Source organism: Protopterus annectens, chromosome 3.part0 (assembly GCF_019279795.1).
Source record: "Protopterus annectens isolate FY-2018-M chromosome 3.part0, PAN1.0, whole genome shotgun sequence".
NCBI classification, from domain to species: Eukaryota; Metazoa; Chordata; order Ceratodontiformes; family Protopteridae; genus Protopterus; species Protopterus annectens.
Window position 1 is genome coordinate 1,363,593,084 of NC_056731.1, and position 18,383 is coordinate 1,363,611,466.

General features: G+C 44.4%; 1 protein-coding gene across 1 annotated transcript in view; it reads left to right on the top strand.

Moving 5' to 3' along the window:
• PDE7A (phosphodiesterase 7A) overlaps positions 1–18,383 on the top strand; it is a 1,297,734-nt gene that overhangs the window by 713,458 nt on the left and 565,893 nt on the right. The window contains exon 7 of the mRNA XM_044065847.1: positions 9,696–9,787. Within this exon, the coding sequence (XP_043921782.1) occupies positions 9,696–9,787 (92 nt within the window). The remainder of the gene's footprint in view (positions 1–9,695; positions 9,788–18,383) is intronic.

Below are 18,383 nucleotides of genomic sequence, written 5' to 3' on the forward strand. Positions count from 1 at the left end.
TTTTGTTTGAAGGTTTTCATTAAAACAAAAATTCTTGAAAAATATGACACAGGTTCAAATAGAGATGAGAAGAAACTCAAAAAAGATCAGCCTGCCAAACATTTCAAACTGTTGTATATAATTGGTGGGAACAGTATTTTTTTTTATCATGATGGTTATGCAGTCCATATTATCCTAGAATGTTCATATACATAACACAAGCAGAATGTTATAATTCAAAGTGGGAAGGGATGATTATGAACCAAGGGGGGGAGTTCAAGAAATAGAGGGGGGGGATTGTGGATGCAGATCCTTAAGGAGAATAATAACATCCATGCAGATTATATTCATAAAGTAGCAAAAAGTATTCAAAGACCTAAGCCAATAAGAGAATGGAGAAAGGAGATTTTGTCAATAGCGATGAGTGCAAGTATGGATACAGAATAAAAGGATGCTGAAATTTACTGGCGAAACCCAGAAAAGTATCCAAGATATTCCAAGCAACTCATGCAGGAAGGATAACATAGTGGAGTGAGGCCAAGAAAACATTTGGATTGCAGGGTAGGGATGGTCTTCCCTACCAGGGCTTGATCTCAGAGTAAAAGCAAATAGGGATAGGAGAAGTTTAAGTGAAATACCTGCTCTGCTAAAGATTTTAGTTGAATATACAACAGAAGCAGCTGTAAAAAAAGGTATAATTAATAGAGCATCTAAAATATTTCATGATAACTATAAGAATCAATCAGAGGAGGCTAGAAAAGATTGGGAAGAGAGGCTGAAAAAAGCAGTTTACAAGAAAACAATGTGAAGACATATGTATGGCTCCCAAATATGCGACCAAGTCCAGAAGGTTTAGGATCACTGCTTGGAAGTATTTGCATTGATCTTTTTATACCCCAAGTAGAATTCAAAGAAATATTTCTGTGGTAGATAGCAAATATTAGAGGTGTGATGAAGAAGAGGTAATTGCGAGCATATGTTTTGGGAGTGTAATGAGGTGGCAGATTTTAGAAATTCCCTAAAGAGTATACTCTGTCAGAAATATTGGATGAGCAAATGGCTGTAAACAAGGAAATGATTCTTTTGAGGTGCTATACAGGATCTGAATTGCCTAGATGTAGTAATGCTTTATTAAGTTTAATTCTGTTGGCTGCCAAAAAGCAATTATTAGAAAATAAAACTCAAAATCTACACCAACAGTATTTGAGGTATTGAGTATTATAAATGAACTGGAAGTGGGATCTTTAGAAAAACGAAGGAGCAAATTACATAAAAGTAAATGGAAATTATTGGGACAATGCATGCATAATAATGTTAGGTGGAGGAGTGAAGTTTAAGGGAAGGCAGGAATTCAACAATTTTTGTAATGTTGGATTGATGATGGTAACAAAGAAAAGATGTGTATATTGTAGTTCAATGGAAAAGTTGTTTTTTTTTTCTTTTCTGTTTAATGTATGGTTGCCTATTTAAGTGATAATTTAATAAAGGTGTTTTAAAAAAAAAAGGCAACGTAACCAGCAGCCATTCATGGCTATAGTTCTCTGGTTCTACAATATTCGTGTGAGTTACTAACCTATGGTCATTCTTATTCTTCTGTCAAGGTTCATTTATTCGCCATTTCAGCATGTCTCCCCATGGATTCTTCTCTTTCAATGCAGTCTCATGTCAAAATATTCTTGAAAGGAGTTTTGCATAAGAGGCCACCAAGAAAACTGGTGCCCCACCTTGGGATCGTAATTGTTTTTGTTAGAAAAGCTAACACTTGCTCCATTTGAACCAGCTAATCTGGTTGACTTGATGTTCTTAACGTGAATCAAAATTATCTGATTTTCATTAGGGACAGAGATCCTTGAAAACTAATTATTCTTTTATGCCTGAAGTGATATCTGAGTTTACTTTAAGCCAAACTATCCATCTTCCCATTTTCTTTCCTGAACCTGAAAATGAAGAAGGGATATTCCAAACTCTGGTACTGTCTTGACAGAATTTAAGTCTTTCAGATCTTCAGATCTTATGTTCATTTCTTGGTAAGGGTTTACCATCAAAATTGTGAGTGAAGGTTCGACGACTGTGGGATGTTGAAATTTGGTTGGCTGAATCCAACCTTCAGTCTGAAGTTGTTAATCTTCCTATTCATCACTGATGGGCTCGGAACCGAGTCGGCCTAATACCAAGCTCACATACACCAAAAACTCTCGAGCTAAGCTGCTACCCACAGTGCCCTTCTCCCAGTTACCTCAGATCTCATTTGCAGCGCAGCCGTATAGCAGCTTTTCACCGAGCTCTCCAGCTAAGTGTTGTATTTTTTCAAATTTACTCTATTTCTAAGTATTTTTCCTTCTAAAAACATCTCAACTAGCTCTGCCCATGGGTATCCTCTTCTTACCATTGTTGGTAAATGCCCATCTTTACCCTTGTGGTATTCTTAATACCATTGTTGGTATTTTTCTCTTTTCCTTCCTTTCTCTATTCTTTTTTTGGATTGTTTAGTCGATATACCCAATATGTCTGAAAAGAAAGAGACTTCGGGATTTAAGCATTGCACTTCCTGCAATGGTAAACTCCTCCAATAGCGACCTGCATGATGATTGTGTATATTGTCTGGGGGGGGGGGGGTCCCACTTATCTGTGAAACCTCCCTGTCAGATTTGTATCATTTTCAGTCAACGGACGCTGAATGAGTGGAAAAATAAACTTATTTTGAAAGGCCTGCTTTTTTCTCTTTTTTCCTGAGGCTCTTTCTGCATCGGAGGTCTCAACCCCTCCATCAAAGGACAAAAAAAGTCCTCATTCTGATCCCCTCTTCACTGGCTGGTGTTAAGGGCAAGCCTCATAAGCATAAAGCCCATGAGTCTTCCACAGAGCACAAGATCGCCTCCTCATCTCTGAGTTCTGCTTCAGTGGTCTCTGCTATTTCAATGACTTCCACATCGGCGCCGCCCTCTGCACCGACTGCTATGGTTCCAAGTGTGATTTTGGCTCCAGCGTTATTGCCTGCTATTACCTTGGCACCCGTCACCCATCTCCGTTCTGAGATCGGTACCGATCACTTCTTCAGTGCCGATAATGACTTCCACCCTAACTGTTCCCTCAGCTCCGAGCCCTTTTGCCTGTTTCAAAACTGGAATCCTCGGTGCCAACTCTTCCTACACCACAGAGCCAGTACTCCCGTCTTTGTATCCATTTTCAGGATAAGCCTTTAGCCACATTTTGGACCGACTCGACTCCCCCTCAAGAGTGTCGGTAAGGTCCACCAGGAGGTTGTCTGAATTGGATGTAGTGCGCCTGTTCAATCAGCTGCTGACAGCTAGAGGGATTGCAAATATTCCTAAAACCCATCCCGGGTTTTGGGTCCATTACCCCCTTGACTCTCAAGTATTCTCCTCCCTTGGACCCTTCGGTTCTGAGGCCCATAGCTCCGATGTCTTTAGGGGGAATCCTTTCATTGGTGCCGACAGTGACCTTCTCTGAGGCTCCAAAGCCCCTGTGGGTTTCGGTTCCTTTGGAACCATCCCTTCCTCAATCTCATGCTTGGGGGGGTGGAACCCCCGGCTGCAGGTACAGTTCCAGTTGTTTCATCGGTTCCGTCTTCGGATCCGGGGCCAACTCCAGCCCCGGTTTTGCTTGAGGCTCCGTCCCCGGGAGCGGGATGAGCGGAGAAGAGTGTGACCCCGGTTCCGAAATTGTCTTCCTCTGTTCTGGGCTCACATTCCTCTTCGGGCGGGCCTGCCTTCCAGGTGATGGAGAGGGTGCTTGCTTCGGGAAGTGCTCCTCCTATGTCAGACTTCTCCCTCCTCCTCCTGAGCTGCAGCTATCACAGGCCACCTCCACAGGACACAAAGAGCGCAAGCCTCAGGAAACCCCTGTACAAGGTAACCTCCTTTCTGAGTCTTCTTCAGACGCTCCCACTGAAGAACCACCTCAGAAACTGACGTGTAAGAGGAAACATATGGACTCCTTGGAGGAGTCCCTCACTGAGGATATGGACTACAATAATGAGGAAGGGTCCCCACGGTCACCCCCTGATGTCTCCTTTGGAGACATCCTGGAAATTTTGAGGTAGAGGGGTGACTGGAAACCCTCCATCCCTTACTCGGAGGAATCTGTATTCCTGCAGGCCTTCTGCTCTTGGCCCTCTACTTCTTGGGGGACCTCCCCCCTGCCGATGAGTTAGTCCAGCCCATCTTGCAGCGTGTGTAGAAGAACCCTGATACCATTGTGGCCATTCCTCGGAGACCAGACAAGATACTTTCCCCTCCAGCGGAACACCCCCATTGGTCTAGAGGCTTATCAGTAGACGCTATGGTGGTGGCGGCTGCCACTAAAAAAGGACCTTGCGGAGGAGAGTCCTACTGTCCATCCACCCAACAGAGAGTCCCGGGTGGTGGACAGATTAGGGAAGCGAGTGTTTGCTTCAGCGACCTTTGCTGTCAGGTCTCTGAATTATTTGGCACATTTTACGAGGCTCCAAAAAGATCTCATCTCTGAACTCTCTGGGACCCTAGCGGGTCAAGTGTCTGACAGGGCATGCGATAAAGTTGCTTCTCAGCTTGCTACCCTAGAGTTTATCTCCAACTCGTCCATGAGGTTGCTGCCCTACGCAACCGAAGGGGTGGCTAGAGCTGTGGGTGCAGGTGTAGTTATGAGACGCCAGACCTGGATGCGCATTTGTGACCTCGCGGACTCCTTCAAGTCTTCCTTCTTGAATGCCCCTATCAAACCATCCGCTTTATTTGGTTCTAAAGTGAAGGACACATTAGCCAGGTGTGAGCAGGATGGAAAAACTTTATCTGCCGTTGGCTAACGTTTTTCCAAACCTTAGCACTCTTTCTCCAGGAACCAGAGGAGTGGAAAGATATGGCACAAAAAATCTCAGGGCCCTTTCCGTAGTGCACATGGTGAGGATTCCCCCAGAGGCAGGAGGGGTTCCAATAATGGAAGATGCCCCTTTAGGGGCAGAATGTGTCCCTGAAATCAGGACTCCAGAGATTATTTTTCCGGACGACCTTATCAGCGCTCCTGAAGTGCTGCCCAATTTCTTTCTTCTGGAAGCAGTCAGGGCTCATTTTTCTCTGCACCAAGCTGCCTGGCACTCTATTACAAACGATCAGTGGGTGCAGAGAATAATTTCCAAAGGTTATTGCATCCCTATAATCTCTTACCCAAGACTTCCAAAATGCCTTCCCGATGTTCCACCCAGTCAAAGGTATAAAGCTGTGTCAAAAATAAGTCATCCAACAAGTCTCCCCAGACCAGTGTGGATCCGGTTTCTACTCAAGATTCTTTTTGGTGCCAAAAAGACCGGGGACTGGAGACCCATTTTGGATCTCAGCCAACTAAACAAATCAGTAGTTCAGACCAAATTCCACATGGTCACGATATAATCCATTCTCCCATTTCTTCGGGGAGGGTGTGTGGATGTGCTCGATAGATCTCTAGGATGCGTATTACCACATCAAAATGGACAAGCGCTCCAGGTGTCGTCTCCGCTTCCGGCTGGGAGCCAATCATCACCAATTCAGAGCCCTGCCATTCGGTCTCTCTGGGGTCTCTCTCCACCCCCATCAAGTGCCTACTGGTCATGGCTCTACGCTACACTCTGGCACTGGCGGAGTTTCTAGGCATCACAATACACTGGGAAAAATCCAACCTTCATCCTACTCAGCAATTGGAATTTATAGGAGCAGTATTTAATACTCAAGCAAAGTCTCCCTCCCTCCTCACAGACTTCAGAGATTAAGATTGCAAGTACAATTGATACTCTGTCGAAGGAAGGTGTCTGCAAGGGAAGTTGTACAGGCTATGGGGTCCATGGCGGCAGCCATCCCTATTGTTCCCCTGGCAAGATTGCATATGAGACTATTACAATGGTTCCTTTTGTCCCAGTGGATATCCAGTCTCTATCCTCTAAACTCACAGATTCTCATCACCAATTCCTGCAAACAAGATCTCCTCTGGTGGATGAGAACAGATGAAAATCTTTGGTGCCGCCCCTTCCAGACTCCCCTGCGCCACGGTGACCACAGACACTTCCCTGATAGGGTGGGGGGGGCCACTTCCAGGGAAAGACAGCCCAAGACACATGGTCCAGCTTGGAGGTCAACTTGCATATCAACGTCCTGGAGCTAACAGTGGTGCTGTTAATGTTACAGGCACTTCATCTGCTCCTTCCCTCGGGAACGATTGCAATCCAATCGGACAATATGTCTGTTATCTGGTACATAAACAGGGAGGGACCGAATCCTACCTCCTATGTCACAAGGCCGTGAGAATTAGGCATTGGACGATAGCTTCCAACTGCTTTCTTATTGCAACGCATATCCCGGGGAGCTCCAACATGATTGCGGACAGGCTGAGCAGATGCATCCTCCATCCACACGAGTGGTCTCTCAACCCGAACGTGATGGCAGAAATCTTCAGCCGTTGGGGCCAGCCTTGCTGCAATCTTTTTGCTTTCCCTACAGACAAAAAATGCAGCAGCTACTTTGCCCTCTTTCCCCCAGACGGGGAATCACCGAGGGACGCTTTGACTCATGATTGGCCCATGGGTCTCCTCTGTGCTTGTCCTCCAATACCTTTGATACCCCTATTTCTAAAGAAAGCAATCCGGTTGAGATGCAAAATAATCTTCATTGCCCCTTTCTGGCCTCGACAAGTGTGGTTTTCCTTGCTCTGACCTCACCTATTATACCCTCCTTGGATCCTGGACACTCGTCAGGACCTGATATCTCACCCACAAGGGCTGACTCCCCCAAATCTGTCCACTCTCAAGCTGACAGCTTGGTTTCTCCACTTCCGTTAGTTGCCAGGCAGGAAACCCTCTCCTCGCCTGTTCATGATATTATTCTGGCCTCCCATAAACCATCCACCAGAAAACTCTACAGAGACAAGTGGAAAAGGTTCGCTATATACTCCAGTATCTTTCTGAGTTGTTTGACAATGGGGCATCAGCTTCTACTATTCGAGTACATTTAGCAGCTATTTCCAATTTCCACAACAGTTCGGATGGCGTCCCTGTTATCTCCACCCGACTTTGCAAGACCTTGCTCAAGGAAGTTTTCCATAGCAGACCTCCCATCAGGCAACCTGTAGAGACATGGAATCTCTCTCTCTGGTTCTACAGTCTCTCTCTCTAGCCCCCTTTGAGCCTGCTGCGACATGTGATCTAAAATTCCTGTCATGGAAATCTTTGTTTTTGGTAGCGGTCACATCAGCCAGATGGATATCTGAGTTACAAGCCTTGTGCATCAAGTGCCCGTATTTAATCTTCCATAAGGACAGAGTATCTCTTTGTAGTAACCCATCCTTTCTCCCCAAAGTGGTTTCCAACTTTTCTGTTAACCAATCCATTGAGCTCCCTGTGTTTTTCCCAAATTATTCCAACAAGGGAGAATACAGCCTACTTTCGTTGGACGTACATAGACAACTACGTTTCTGCTTGAACAGGACTAAGTCCTTCCTCAAGTCGGATCAGCTTTTCATTTCTTTTTCTGGCCCAAGAATGGGATTTGCTGTATCAAAAGTTACTTTATCAAAATGGCTCAGAGATTGCATTACTTTTTGATACTCCCTTGCGAATGAATCTAAACCTGTTCAAATCAAAGCTCATTCAATGAGGGCCATCGCAACTTCGGTTGCCTTTCACTCCAGAACTCCCATGGATGACATTTGTGCAGCAGCCATTTGGGCTAAACCCCATACCTTCATCAAACATTACAAATTGGATGTGGTCTCCAGGGGAAGAGTGGCCTTTGGCTCAATGGTTCTCAGGAATGTTCTTCCATAAGGGCCACCCAGGCTCTCCAAGTAGCTTGGGATTCTGTCCCATCAGTGATGAATAAGAAGAAGATTAACAACTTCAGATAAATAAGTTATGTCTTACCATAATGTTCCATCTGAGTTGTTGATCTTCTTCCAGTCATCACACCCTCCCACCATCCCCCACCAAAGGCTCCTGGTGGATCTTCTGGTGTTTCAGGGTTTCTGTGCAGAAATGTTCTCTGTTTTTCTGTTTTCTCCTATATGTTGCATGCAAACTTGATCTGAGGTAACTGGGAGAAGGGCATTGTGGGTAGCAGCTTAGCTCGAGAGTTTTTGGTGTACACTAGCTTGGTATTAGACCGACTCGGCTCAGAACTGACCCCATCAGTGATGACTGGAAGATCATCAACAACTCAGATGGAACGTTATGGTAAGACATAACTTCTTTTTTTTGCGAGTCCTGGTTCAGCGAATGCACATATGTGGTTGATCGTACGACATGAGATCACGTTACAGTGCGGAGCAGGAAATTTGTCCTTTTCCCCACTGTAGTGTGATCTCAGAGTTGGAATATGTAATATGTGGGGAGAGGGGGGAACAGGGAGGCTTGCCCCCTGTATAATAGTTATGTCACGTGATGTGTAGTGTCTGACTGCAGTCTATGAATGTCGAGAAAGGTTGAATTCGCTTAAGAAAGTGTGTTTGAGACATTCTGACCCTTTCGTCATTCTGTTTTGCAGTTGTGCGCCAATAATTCAGGTAAAAATTTATTTTGAACGTCGACTATTTGATAGTAAACTCTTGGCAAGATCAGAAAAAAGGGACACCATGTCTCAAAACAGACTAAGTGGTTGTCTAAGGTTATTACCTTTTTGTTATACTCACTATAACAAAATTATTCCAGGCAGGGTCAAGGCCCACTCTACCTCCTTGGTTTCATCTGTTTTTTTTGAAAGGGTTGGATTCTAGATGTATTTAAGAAGCTGCTACTTGGTCTTCTGTTCTCACATTTACGAAGCACTGTAACCTTGATTTCTTCTCTAAGTTCATACTAAACTTGGCTATGACCATTCTCCAGTGGTTCCTGGACTCTTCTACTTACACCTCTCAGATGTAGATAGTTTAAGTTTTCTATATAGCAAAGGTTACTGCAGCAGTTATCAATATGATGACCGTAGTACAGTTGTGTATATAATGCTTACCGTAATAGTGGATTGAATGATCGCTGGTGCAGTAGCCACTCCCACCCTCCATTCTCTTTGTTTTTGGTGTGTTTTTTATGACAGGATGTGGACATTTATTTTTTGTTGTTCCTGGCATTGTCCTTTCAGGGCTCAGCCTCCCTTTTTATGCTGGCAGGAAGGCTCTGAAAGGCTTTGCACCCAGCTTGTCTGTTAGTCAGCTCAGCTCAAGCAGGGCTGACAGTTTGAGTACATGGAAGGTGCCCTGAAGCTCTGGAAACTGGCCAGCTGTTTTATCCTTGATGGGCTATAACCATGTAGCGAAGTCTACTGTAGTCATGATCATTTGAACATTTAATGTTATGGTAAGTTTTGCTTGTACAATGTATTTTCTGCCAGCCATTCCCTGGACTAAAAAAAAGAAATAGGGAGATGCAAAAAAACACTACATTTTTTTCTAACCTAACCAAGTTCCCTCTAACAGTTAAAACATGAGACACACACTCTCCACCTTGTCCATCTGAAAAAAGATCGGTCAGGCTGAGAACTGATGCCCACATCTTGCTACTTCACTTCACATTCATATTTTAAATTCATGCAACAGTTAGCCTGTTAGACATCTAATGTTACGGTGCATTAATCAGAAAACTGTTTTTTTTTTTTAATTAACAATCTTCTGCAATAATTTGTCAGAATTTTCAATATTTTCCTTATAGTAACAAATTAAAAGGGTCAAGTTAAAAACATTGATTAATTTTTCTTGTTAAATTACAGAATACCTCAGTATTAGAAAACCATCACTGGAGATCAGCAGTGGGCATACTTCGTGAGACAGGGTTATTTTCCCATCTTGGAACTACACAAAGGTATAGTGCATGGTTTGCTTTTTTTTATATTCCTTTATTTAATATACAGAGAACATTATAATTTAAGTTCTTTTGAGCTTAGCAAGATCCTGTTCAACCTAGATATCTGGCACTATATTCCATTACCACACTCTAGTCAGACCCCATTTGGTCATAACCCAAACTTCAGCACTTCCACAGGACATACCTTACCCATGAACAGGAATGTGGGTAGTCAAGCTAAGGCATATTCCATATCACAAGTGCATAGGTGAATACTAGGCTAACAGCTCTAGTGCCCTTACAAGTTTGGCCATTATTACCCAAATTTTACTTGATTTTTGATCCCTAAGAGCAAGAAGATGACTTAGTTTTGTGGCTATACCTTTGAATATTTTACAGACTGCCCCTGTCCTAGTAAAGGGATGTTATACCCTGTATTTCTTTTTTTTGTAAGGACCCTCTGCAGCCACTCCAGCTGTTACAGTTGCCTGTTGTAATTTGCCGGCATATTTAATTATCATTTTTATTGCATTTAGTTTTAGACCATGGTTCTTAAGGATATCTACATCACTGGAGGATTCATTGACTGCCCCCAACTTACATTCGTCAGCAAACTTAGTCAGCCAAAGGCCTCATACATTTGCCTTGACTTCAGAGAAGTGTATTCTAAACAAGAGTGTTCCCAGCACTGAGTCCTGTGGCTCACCACTAGTAAATGGCCTCTTGTTGGATCTGGATTCTCCCATTCTAACATTTGTCCTGTCCATGAGTCATTTGACTTTCCATCTGGTGACATATGGATTTATGCCTAGTTTTTTGAGTTTATCTTTAGTGGAGAATTGTATCAAAGGCCTTCACCAGGTCAGGGTAGGCAGTATACACTGTTTTGCCTTGATTCACAGCCCTAGTGACTTTTTCAAAGAATTCCACCAGATTGAGCATGCATGACCTGCCATTGATAAAGCCATGACCTGCCATTGATAAAGCCAAACTGGATTTGGTCTAGTGTTTGGAGCTCTCCTATGTCATTATTTATCAGATCCATGATTATTCTTTCCTTGGCCTGGCATATAAGATTAGTCAAACTTATGGGTCTGTAATTTCCCAGGTCTGTTGATGGGACCCCCTTTATACAGAAGAATGATTGATGTTCTTCATCTCACATTGCTGCAGTCCTTACACTTGGGTAGTCCGCTGTCCTCGGTCGGCCCGAATATCAAAGTATTAGGCTGACGTCGGTCAAGGCGCTTAAGACTGACATCAGGACATCAGGGTACAAATGCGCATGACCGACGTCATATCCTCAGTCTTTTTTGCCGCATGGTCCGATGCAGAAGCAGCGTTGCAAGTGCCGTTCGGCGTTCTGAAATTTTTCGAATTCGGAGTTTCAGACCGAGTCAAAGTTGGCTAAGTACCCCGTTGGGGAATATTTTAGTTTTTTCTTGCCTCAGTGGTTTACCGGATGTCAGAAAAAGTGAATAACTGTATTTCTTGTGGGAAACAGATACCGCATAGAGATTATCATACCTTGTGTATTCCTTGTTTGGGGCCTGAGCACGACGTTGTTGGGTGTCGCTTTTGTGCTAGGTTCAATAAACGCACTATTAAGCGAAGGTTAGATTGTGCCAGGTTGGTCTTTGGGAAGCGGTGCAATTATAATATGCCGTCGGATGCTCCGACACCCGCTTCTTCGAAGAAGCGCAAAGACAAAGCAGCTAAACCCAGGCAAGAAGAGTCGTCCGTACCGGACGCCGGTTCTTTAGAGGTGTCAGTGGAACCGGAGGCTTCTCTGGAGTCCCAGGGGGAGACTTTGATATTGCAGGATGTGGCCTCTCAGGAGGCAGGTCAGGCTGAAGGGGCTTCTCAGGTTACTGTACTCCCCTCCCTTCCTAGGGTGGTTAGACCCTCGCCTTCTGTTTCTAAGGCTTCTTCCAAAGGCAGGCCAGGTTTAGCTTCTGTTGGTGTCACTCCTAGTTCTTCAGGATCTGTGCCCAAGAAGCACATGCTTAAAATGGCAGAAGATTTAATTACTTTGATTAGAGGTTCTTTGCCCCCTCCTGATAAGAGGCCTAGGGTGGAACCAGAGTTGGGGAGTTTTGAGCAGGCTTCAGATGTTTCAGAGTCTTCGGCTGAAGACTTGCAGGAGTATTCTCCTTATTCTGATTCTGATGTGGATGATTCTACTCCTTCTGCTTCTCCTCCAGAGGATTTTTCTTTTTCAGAGACTCTTCATTCCATGAGGGAACATTTTAAGTGGGAAGGTCAGGACTTCTCTGATTCCAGGAAAAGGCTTAGGGAATTTTGCTTTTACCCCAGCATAGGCCTTTGGCTATACCACCTGTTCTGGATGTTGTGGAAGATGTGTTTGCAGAGGCTTCACTTAATCCTGATTCTTTGCCTCCTGCTCCTGTTAAACCGGACAGGTATTACAGGGTGCCTGAAGCTCATAAATATCTTTATAAGAGTCCTAAGGCGGACCCAGAAACTGTTAGTCAGGGACCTAAGGGTGTCAAGGCCTCTGTTGTAAAAAATCTGGTTCCTCCAGATAAAGAGGCCAGGGCTTTGGATAGATGGGGAAAGAAAGTCTATACTTCTTCCACCTTAGCTATGAGGGCTTTAAATTGCCAGTTTCACATGTTGAAATATCAAAACTATCTTCTTTCTCAATTGAAGTCTAAGGTTGATGCTCTGGCGGAAGGTATTGAGTGTAAAGAATTACAAGATTTGGTACATGTTTCTGAACAGGTGGGTAAGCACTCTTTACAATGTGGTTTTGATGCTGTACAGGCCTCGTCTAGGGTGGCTGCCACTGGGTCAGTTCTTCGCAGGCACGCCTGGCTGCGGGATCAGAATTTATCTGACCATGTTAAGACAAGGATTTTAGATGCTCCTTTACAGTCTGATGTGTTGTTTGGTTCTCCTGTGGAGGCGGTCTTAAAGAAAATGGAAGACAAGGCTAAGTCTATGCAGACTGTTAAAGATTTTTTGCAAGTTCAGCCTCCGAAATTTAGTAGGAATTGGCCTGCTAAGGGGTGGACGTACCCTTCTTATGATTCACAGTCTAGGGGTAGATCTAGACGTGGTAGGGGCAGAGCTCAGGGCTCTTTCAGACCTAGAACAGGGAGTTCACCTGCACAGTCTTCGGGTGAGGGCAGGGCCAGTCCTTTCGTAAACAGGCCCAATGACCTACCTTTTCAGCTGCCAGAGCCTTCTTGTCTGGCAGCACCTTTGGGAGGAAGGTTGGCACTCTTCAAGGAAAATTGGAATTTAATTACCCAAGACAGATGGGTATTGGATATCATACACCAAGGTTACAAGTTTTATTTCCATACCTTGCCTCCTTTCAAAGGCATGCCAGACGTTCCTCCTCAGCAAAGAATAGAGGCTCACAAACAAATTTCTCTGCTACTTCAAATAGGGGCCATACAGCCGGTCCCTCTTCCAGAAGTGGGCCTAGGATTTTATTCTCGCCTGTTCCTAGTACCAAAGAAGGGGAGCACGTGGAGACCAATCTTGGATTTATCCATCCTCAACACTTATCTGGACATTCCCAAGTTCAAAATGTTGACGTTACAACAGCTTTTACCTCTGCTGGGCAAAGATCACTGGATGGTGACTCTGGATCTCAAGGAGGCTTACCTTCATGTTCCTATCAGGCTAAGTTGCAGGAAGTATCTGCGTTTTCGGGCTGGGACTTCTCATTATCAGTTCTCTGCATTGCCCTTTGGCTTATCTACTGCGCCCAGAGTGTTCACGAAGGTTCTGGCTCCAGTGATAGCTTTCTTCAGGCTAAAAGGAATACAGATCTATCCTTATTTGGACGATTGCCTGATTCTAGCTCAAGGAAGGGACGAACTTCTTCATCATTTGCAATATGTGATAGCAGTGCTAAGATGCCTGGGGTATTTTGTGAACGAAATAAAGTCCAGTCTAGTACCCTCTCAGGACATGTGCTTTCTGGGTGTGAGACTGAATACAGCATCTCAGATGGCCTTTTTGACCCCGGACAAACAAAAGAATCTTTCCCTTTACTTCCATCAATTGTCTCATCAGTCCAGGCTGACTGCAAGGACAGTCCTTCAAGCCTTGGGGTTCATGGCATCTTGTATTCTGGTGCTTCCCAATGCCAAACTGCATATGAGGAAGCTACAATGGTATCTCAAAATGTATGGACACAGCACTGCCAAGATATGGACACTGTCATTCAGATAATACCTTGCATTCAAAAGGAATTTTTGTGGTGGGCTCAGGAATGTCACCTAAACAAGGGACTCTCTGTGACCCGGCCAGAGGCGAGTCAGATTCTAACGACAGATGCCTCAGACAAAGCTTGGGGAGCTCATCTAAATGGAAAGTGGATACAAGACACGTGGCCTGCCAGACTACAACATCTACATATCAACTTGAAGGAGATGTTAGCAGTCCAATTTGCATTAATAGCTTTCAAGGATTTACTTCTTCCAGGGCAGGTGTTGGTTCTAACAGACAACACAACTGTCATGTGGTACATCAACAAGCAAGGGGGAACACATTCTTATTCTCTATGCAGACGAGCAATGATTTTGTGGGAGACTGCTCTCAATTTACAGCTAAATCTTCAGGCGAGGTTTCTGCCGGGAGCACAGAACTCCTTAGCAGATGTGTTGAGCAGACGAATTATGGATCCCCACGAGTGGAAATTGGATCCTCATGTATTTCAGAAATTGACAGTGTCATGGGGAACTCCAGACATAGATCTGTTTGCTTCTCCACTAAACTACCAGTTGCCAAAGTTTTGCACAAAAAGGTTTCATCCCACAGCTTGGAAAGTGGATGCTCTTTCTTTCAATTGGAGCAATCTTCATGTGTATGCCTTTCCACCTCTGCCTCTCCTCCCAAAGGTACTCCTAAAGGTCAGACAGCACAAGCCAAAGATGATTTTGATAGCTCCAGATTGGCCTCGACAGCACTGGTACCCATTACTGAGAAGTCTGGTACGGGAGCCTCCATGGCCTTTGCCTTCGATTCCACACCTGCTGTCTCAGGAGAACAGTCATTTACTCAATGTCAAACTTCACTCTCTTCACCTAACAGCCTGGCATATTCTGTTTTAAACCCTGGAGGGTATCAGCTTCCACAGCAAGTTTTGAATGTTATTTTGGAGGCCAGAAGGCCTAGTACAAGGAAAGTGTACTCAGATAAATGGAAGAGATTTTTTATTTTGGAGTGCAGCAAAGGAATTTGATGTTTCTAAGCCTAATTTAAGTGTGGCTCTTCAGTATCTTGCTGAGTTACTGGACAAAGGTTTGTCCTTCTCTTCTATTAAGATTCATGCTGCAGCAATTTCTGCTCACTATGACTGTGACCCACCATTGTTTTCTCATCCTTTGTTTAAGCAATTCCTTATAGGGGCAAGGAATATAAGACCCCCACGAAGAGCTCCTACTCCTGCTTGGGATCTCAATTTTGTGTTGGAGAAACTCACTCTACAACCTTTTGAGCCTGCAGCTACTGCCGAGTTGAAATATTTATCATGGAAGACTGCTTTTTTGTTGGCCATTACCTCTGCGAGAAGGGTTTCCGAATTACAGGCTCTTATGGCAGTTGAGCCCTTCTTAATTTTCCATAAGGACAGAGTATCTTTGCGGACTAATCCTTCCTTTATGCCTAAAGTGGTTTCTAGTGTGGCTTTAAACCAAACTATTCATTTGCCTACTTTTTATGCAAACCCCCAAAATAAAGGGGAGAAGATTTTGCACACTTTGGATATACACAGGCAGTTGCAATATTATTTGAGCAGAACTAAGGGGTTCAGGCAGTCTCAGCAGTTATTTGTTTCTTTTGCTTTGGGTTCTCAGGGCAAGCCTGTTTCAAAACAAACTATTTCTAAGTGGATTGGGTTTTGTATTGCTTTCTGTTATTCCCATCATGGTAAGGAGATTCCAGCTGGGATTAGGCCTCATTCCACTAGGGCTACTGCCACTTCTACAGCTTTTTTAAGGGGGGTGGCAACTAAAGATATTTTAGAGGCAGCCACTTGGAGTTCAGTGCATACCTTCTCTAACCATTACCACCTTCCTCTTTACTCTAAATCTAGGGCTGGTTTTGCCACTGCAATTCTACAGGGCATTTTGGCAGCACCTAATGCTTTATAGTTTTGCCATCCTCCCTTACCTCTGCTTTGGGATTCTACCCAAGTGTAAGGACTGCAGCAATATGAGATGAAGAACATAGTACAGTTTTGTACCTACCATAAATGTAGATGTTCGAAGATCTACATTGCTGCAGTCCAATTTACCCTCCCTCCTTCCCCTCTGTAGTTAGAGGCGGTGGTGTGGTTTGGGTTGTAAATATTGTGGATATTGTATAGGTTCATAGGTTCATAGGTTCATACTAGGCTATCCGCCCGAGGGCATTTACAAGCCTAGCCCATAGTTTTGTGGCTTACGCCACCCCTTTAGTATGGGGAACTATACCCATTATTTTGCTGTGCCTCTGTCGAGCAGTGACACTGAGGTAATCCCTGGGGTATATCTGCGATCTCCCATCCATTGGTCAAGATTTCTCTTGAACAAGGCCAGCGAGGTGCTCTGCCTCACATATACCGGGATTTTATTCCACAGCATAGGGAGTCTTTGGGTGATGAATCTATCCCTCCAGCACGTCCTATTAATAGCCGTGTCGAGGTTTGTCTCCCGCCCTTGTGGCTCTGACGGATCTAGATTTTTTGAGGTGAAGCATATTCATCAAATCTGGGTTTGACATGGCCTTGTATGTTAGGCAAAGGTCACCTCTGAGTAAGCAGTAAGCGACTGAATAGAGCTGGAGTTCTTTCAGTCGGGCAGCATAGGACAGATGTTTGAGACCCTTTATCCTTTTGGTGAGGAACTTTTGTGGCCTCTCCAGCTGCTGCAAGTGTTGGGTCAGATACATTCCGAATGGGGCATTGTACTCAATCATTGGTCTGATGAGTGATGAGTATAGGGAGACTATGACCTCCCTTGATCTAGATGAGAATCCCTTCGTGATAAGGTGGGCAATGTAGAAGGTCTTCCTAACTACTTTAGCTACATGGGTGTCGAATGACAGACTACTATCAACCTGGGTCCCCAGGTCCCTGATAACTTCTTCTGTGCTCAGTGGATTGCCACCTATTTGGTAGCTAGGGTAACCTTGTTTTTCCCGAAGGGTATGACTATGCATTTTTGGCATTTAACTTTAGGCCATGGCTCTGGCACCAGTTATCCGTTTCTGTGAGACCCTTCTGAAGGATATCTGTGTCAGATGTGTTTTCTACTATGGCGCCCAGTTTGCAGTCATCTGCAAACTTTGTCAGCCATAACCCTCCTGTGTTTGCTTGTACTGGAAAAGTAGATGCCAAACAAGAGTGGGCCCAGGACTGAGCCCTGTGGTACACCACTTGTGACAGGCTTTGAGTCTGACATGGCGCCAGCAACTCTGACCCTGTGGGTTCTGTCACTCAGCCAGTTTGCAACCCATCTTGTGATGTATGGGTTAACATTTAAGCTGATGAGTTTTTCAATGATACCCGAGTGGGGTATTGTATCGAAGGCCTTCGCCAGATCGAGGTAGGCTGTATGGACTGCCTTTCCCTCATCAATGGCTTTGGTGACTGTTTCAAAAAGTCAACCAAGTTTAGAAGGCATGATCTGCCTTTGACAAAGCCAAACTGGGATGGATCCAAAGTCTGCAAATTCCTATGTCTTTATTTATGAGGTCCATTATGATCCTCTCCATGGCTTTGCAGATAAGGCTTGTCAAGCTAATGGGCGGTAATTTCCAGGGTCGGTGGAGGCACCGCCTTTGTGAAGTGGGACCACAGTTGCAGTGCGCCACTCCTGGGTACGTATCCAGAGGTAAGACTATGATTAAACAGCTGTCCTAGCTGTGGGTTTAATTCCTCGTTGAGTTCGTGGAGCACACAGCCGGGGACACCATCAGGTCCCATGGATGCTGTGTTTTTGCTTTGGAGAGAGCAGTTCTCACTTGGGCGTTGGAGATGTTTGGGGGCTGCAATCGCTTGGTATAGATATCTCTCCTTTGGGAGAAGTTTGCACTGAACCTGTCAGCCAGTATGTTGGCAATGTCTGTAGGATCAGTAATCTTCACATCATTTTGAACTAGTTCTGAGCATATCTGGGAGTTTCCTCCCAGGTTTCTAACATAGCTAAAGAAGGCCTTATGATTGTCTTTTGAGTCTTTAGCTATTTTTCTCTCAAAATTTGCTTTGGATGATTTTATGAGAGCTCTTAGTTTTTACTTATAGTGATCAATGGTGTCTTACCTTTTAAGGATTTTGCTCTATCTTGTAGTAGCTTCCTCCTTTTGTTGTAGAGTTTGTTTATGGCTGGGGTCCACCAGACTGGACGCTTGCCTTTGGTACAAAGAGTCTTTGTTTTGCTTGGGATTGCCTTATCCATGCAGTCCTGCAGGTGCTGGTAGAAGGCATTTGTAAGTGATTCAGTGGCTTGAGTACTGTTTTCCCGCTCGGGGCCTTAAAGGAGACCACACTAGTCTTTAGAAGTGTCAAGTCGGCTTTCGAGAAGTTCTTTACTGTGGTCTTTTTTATTTCAGGTGGGGGTGGGATGAGGACCTCCAGCGAGATTAGTTTGTG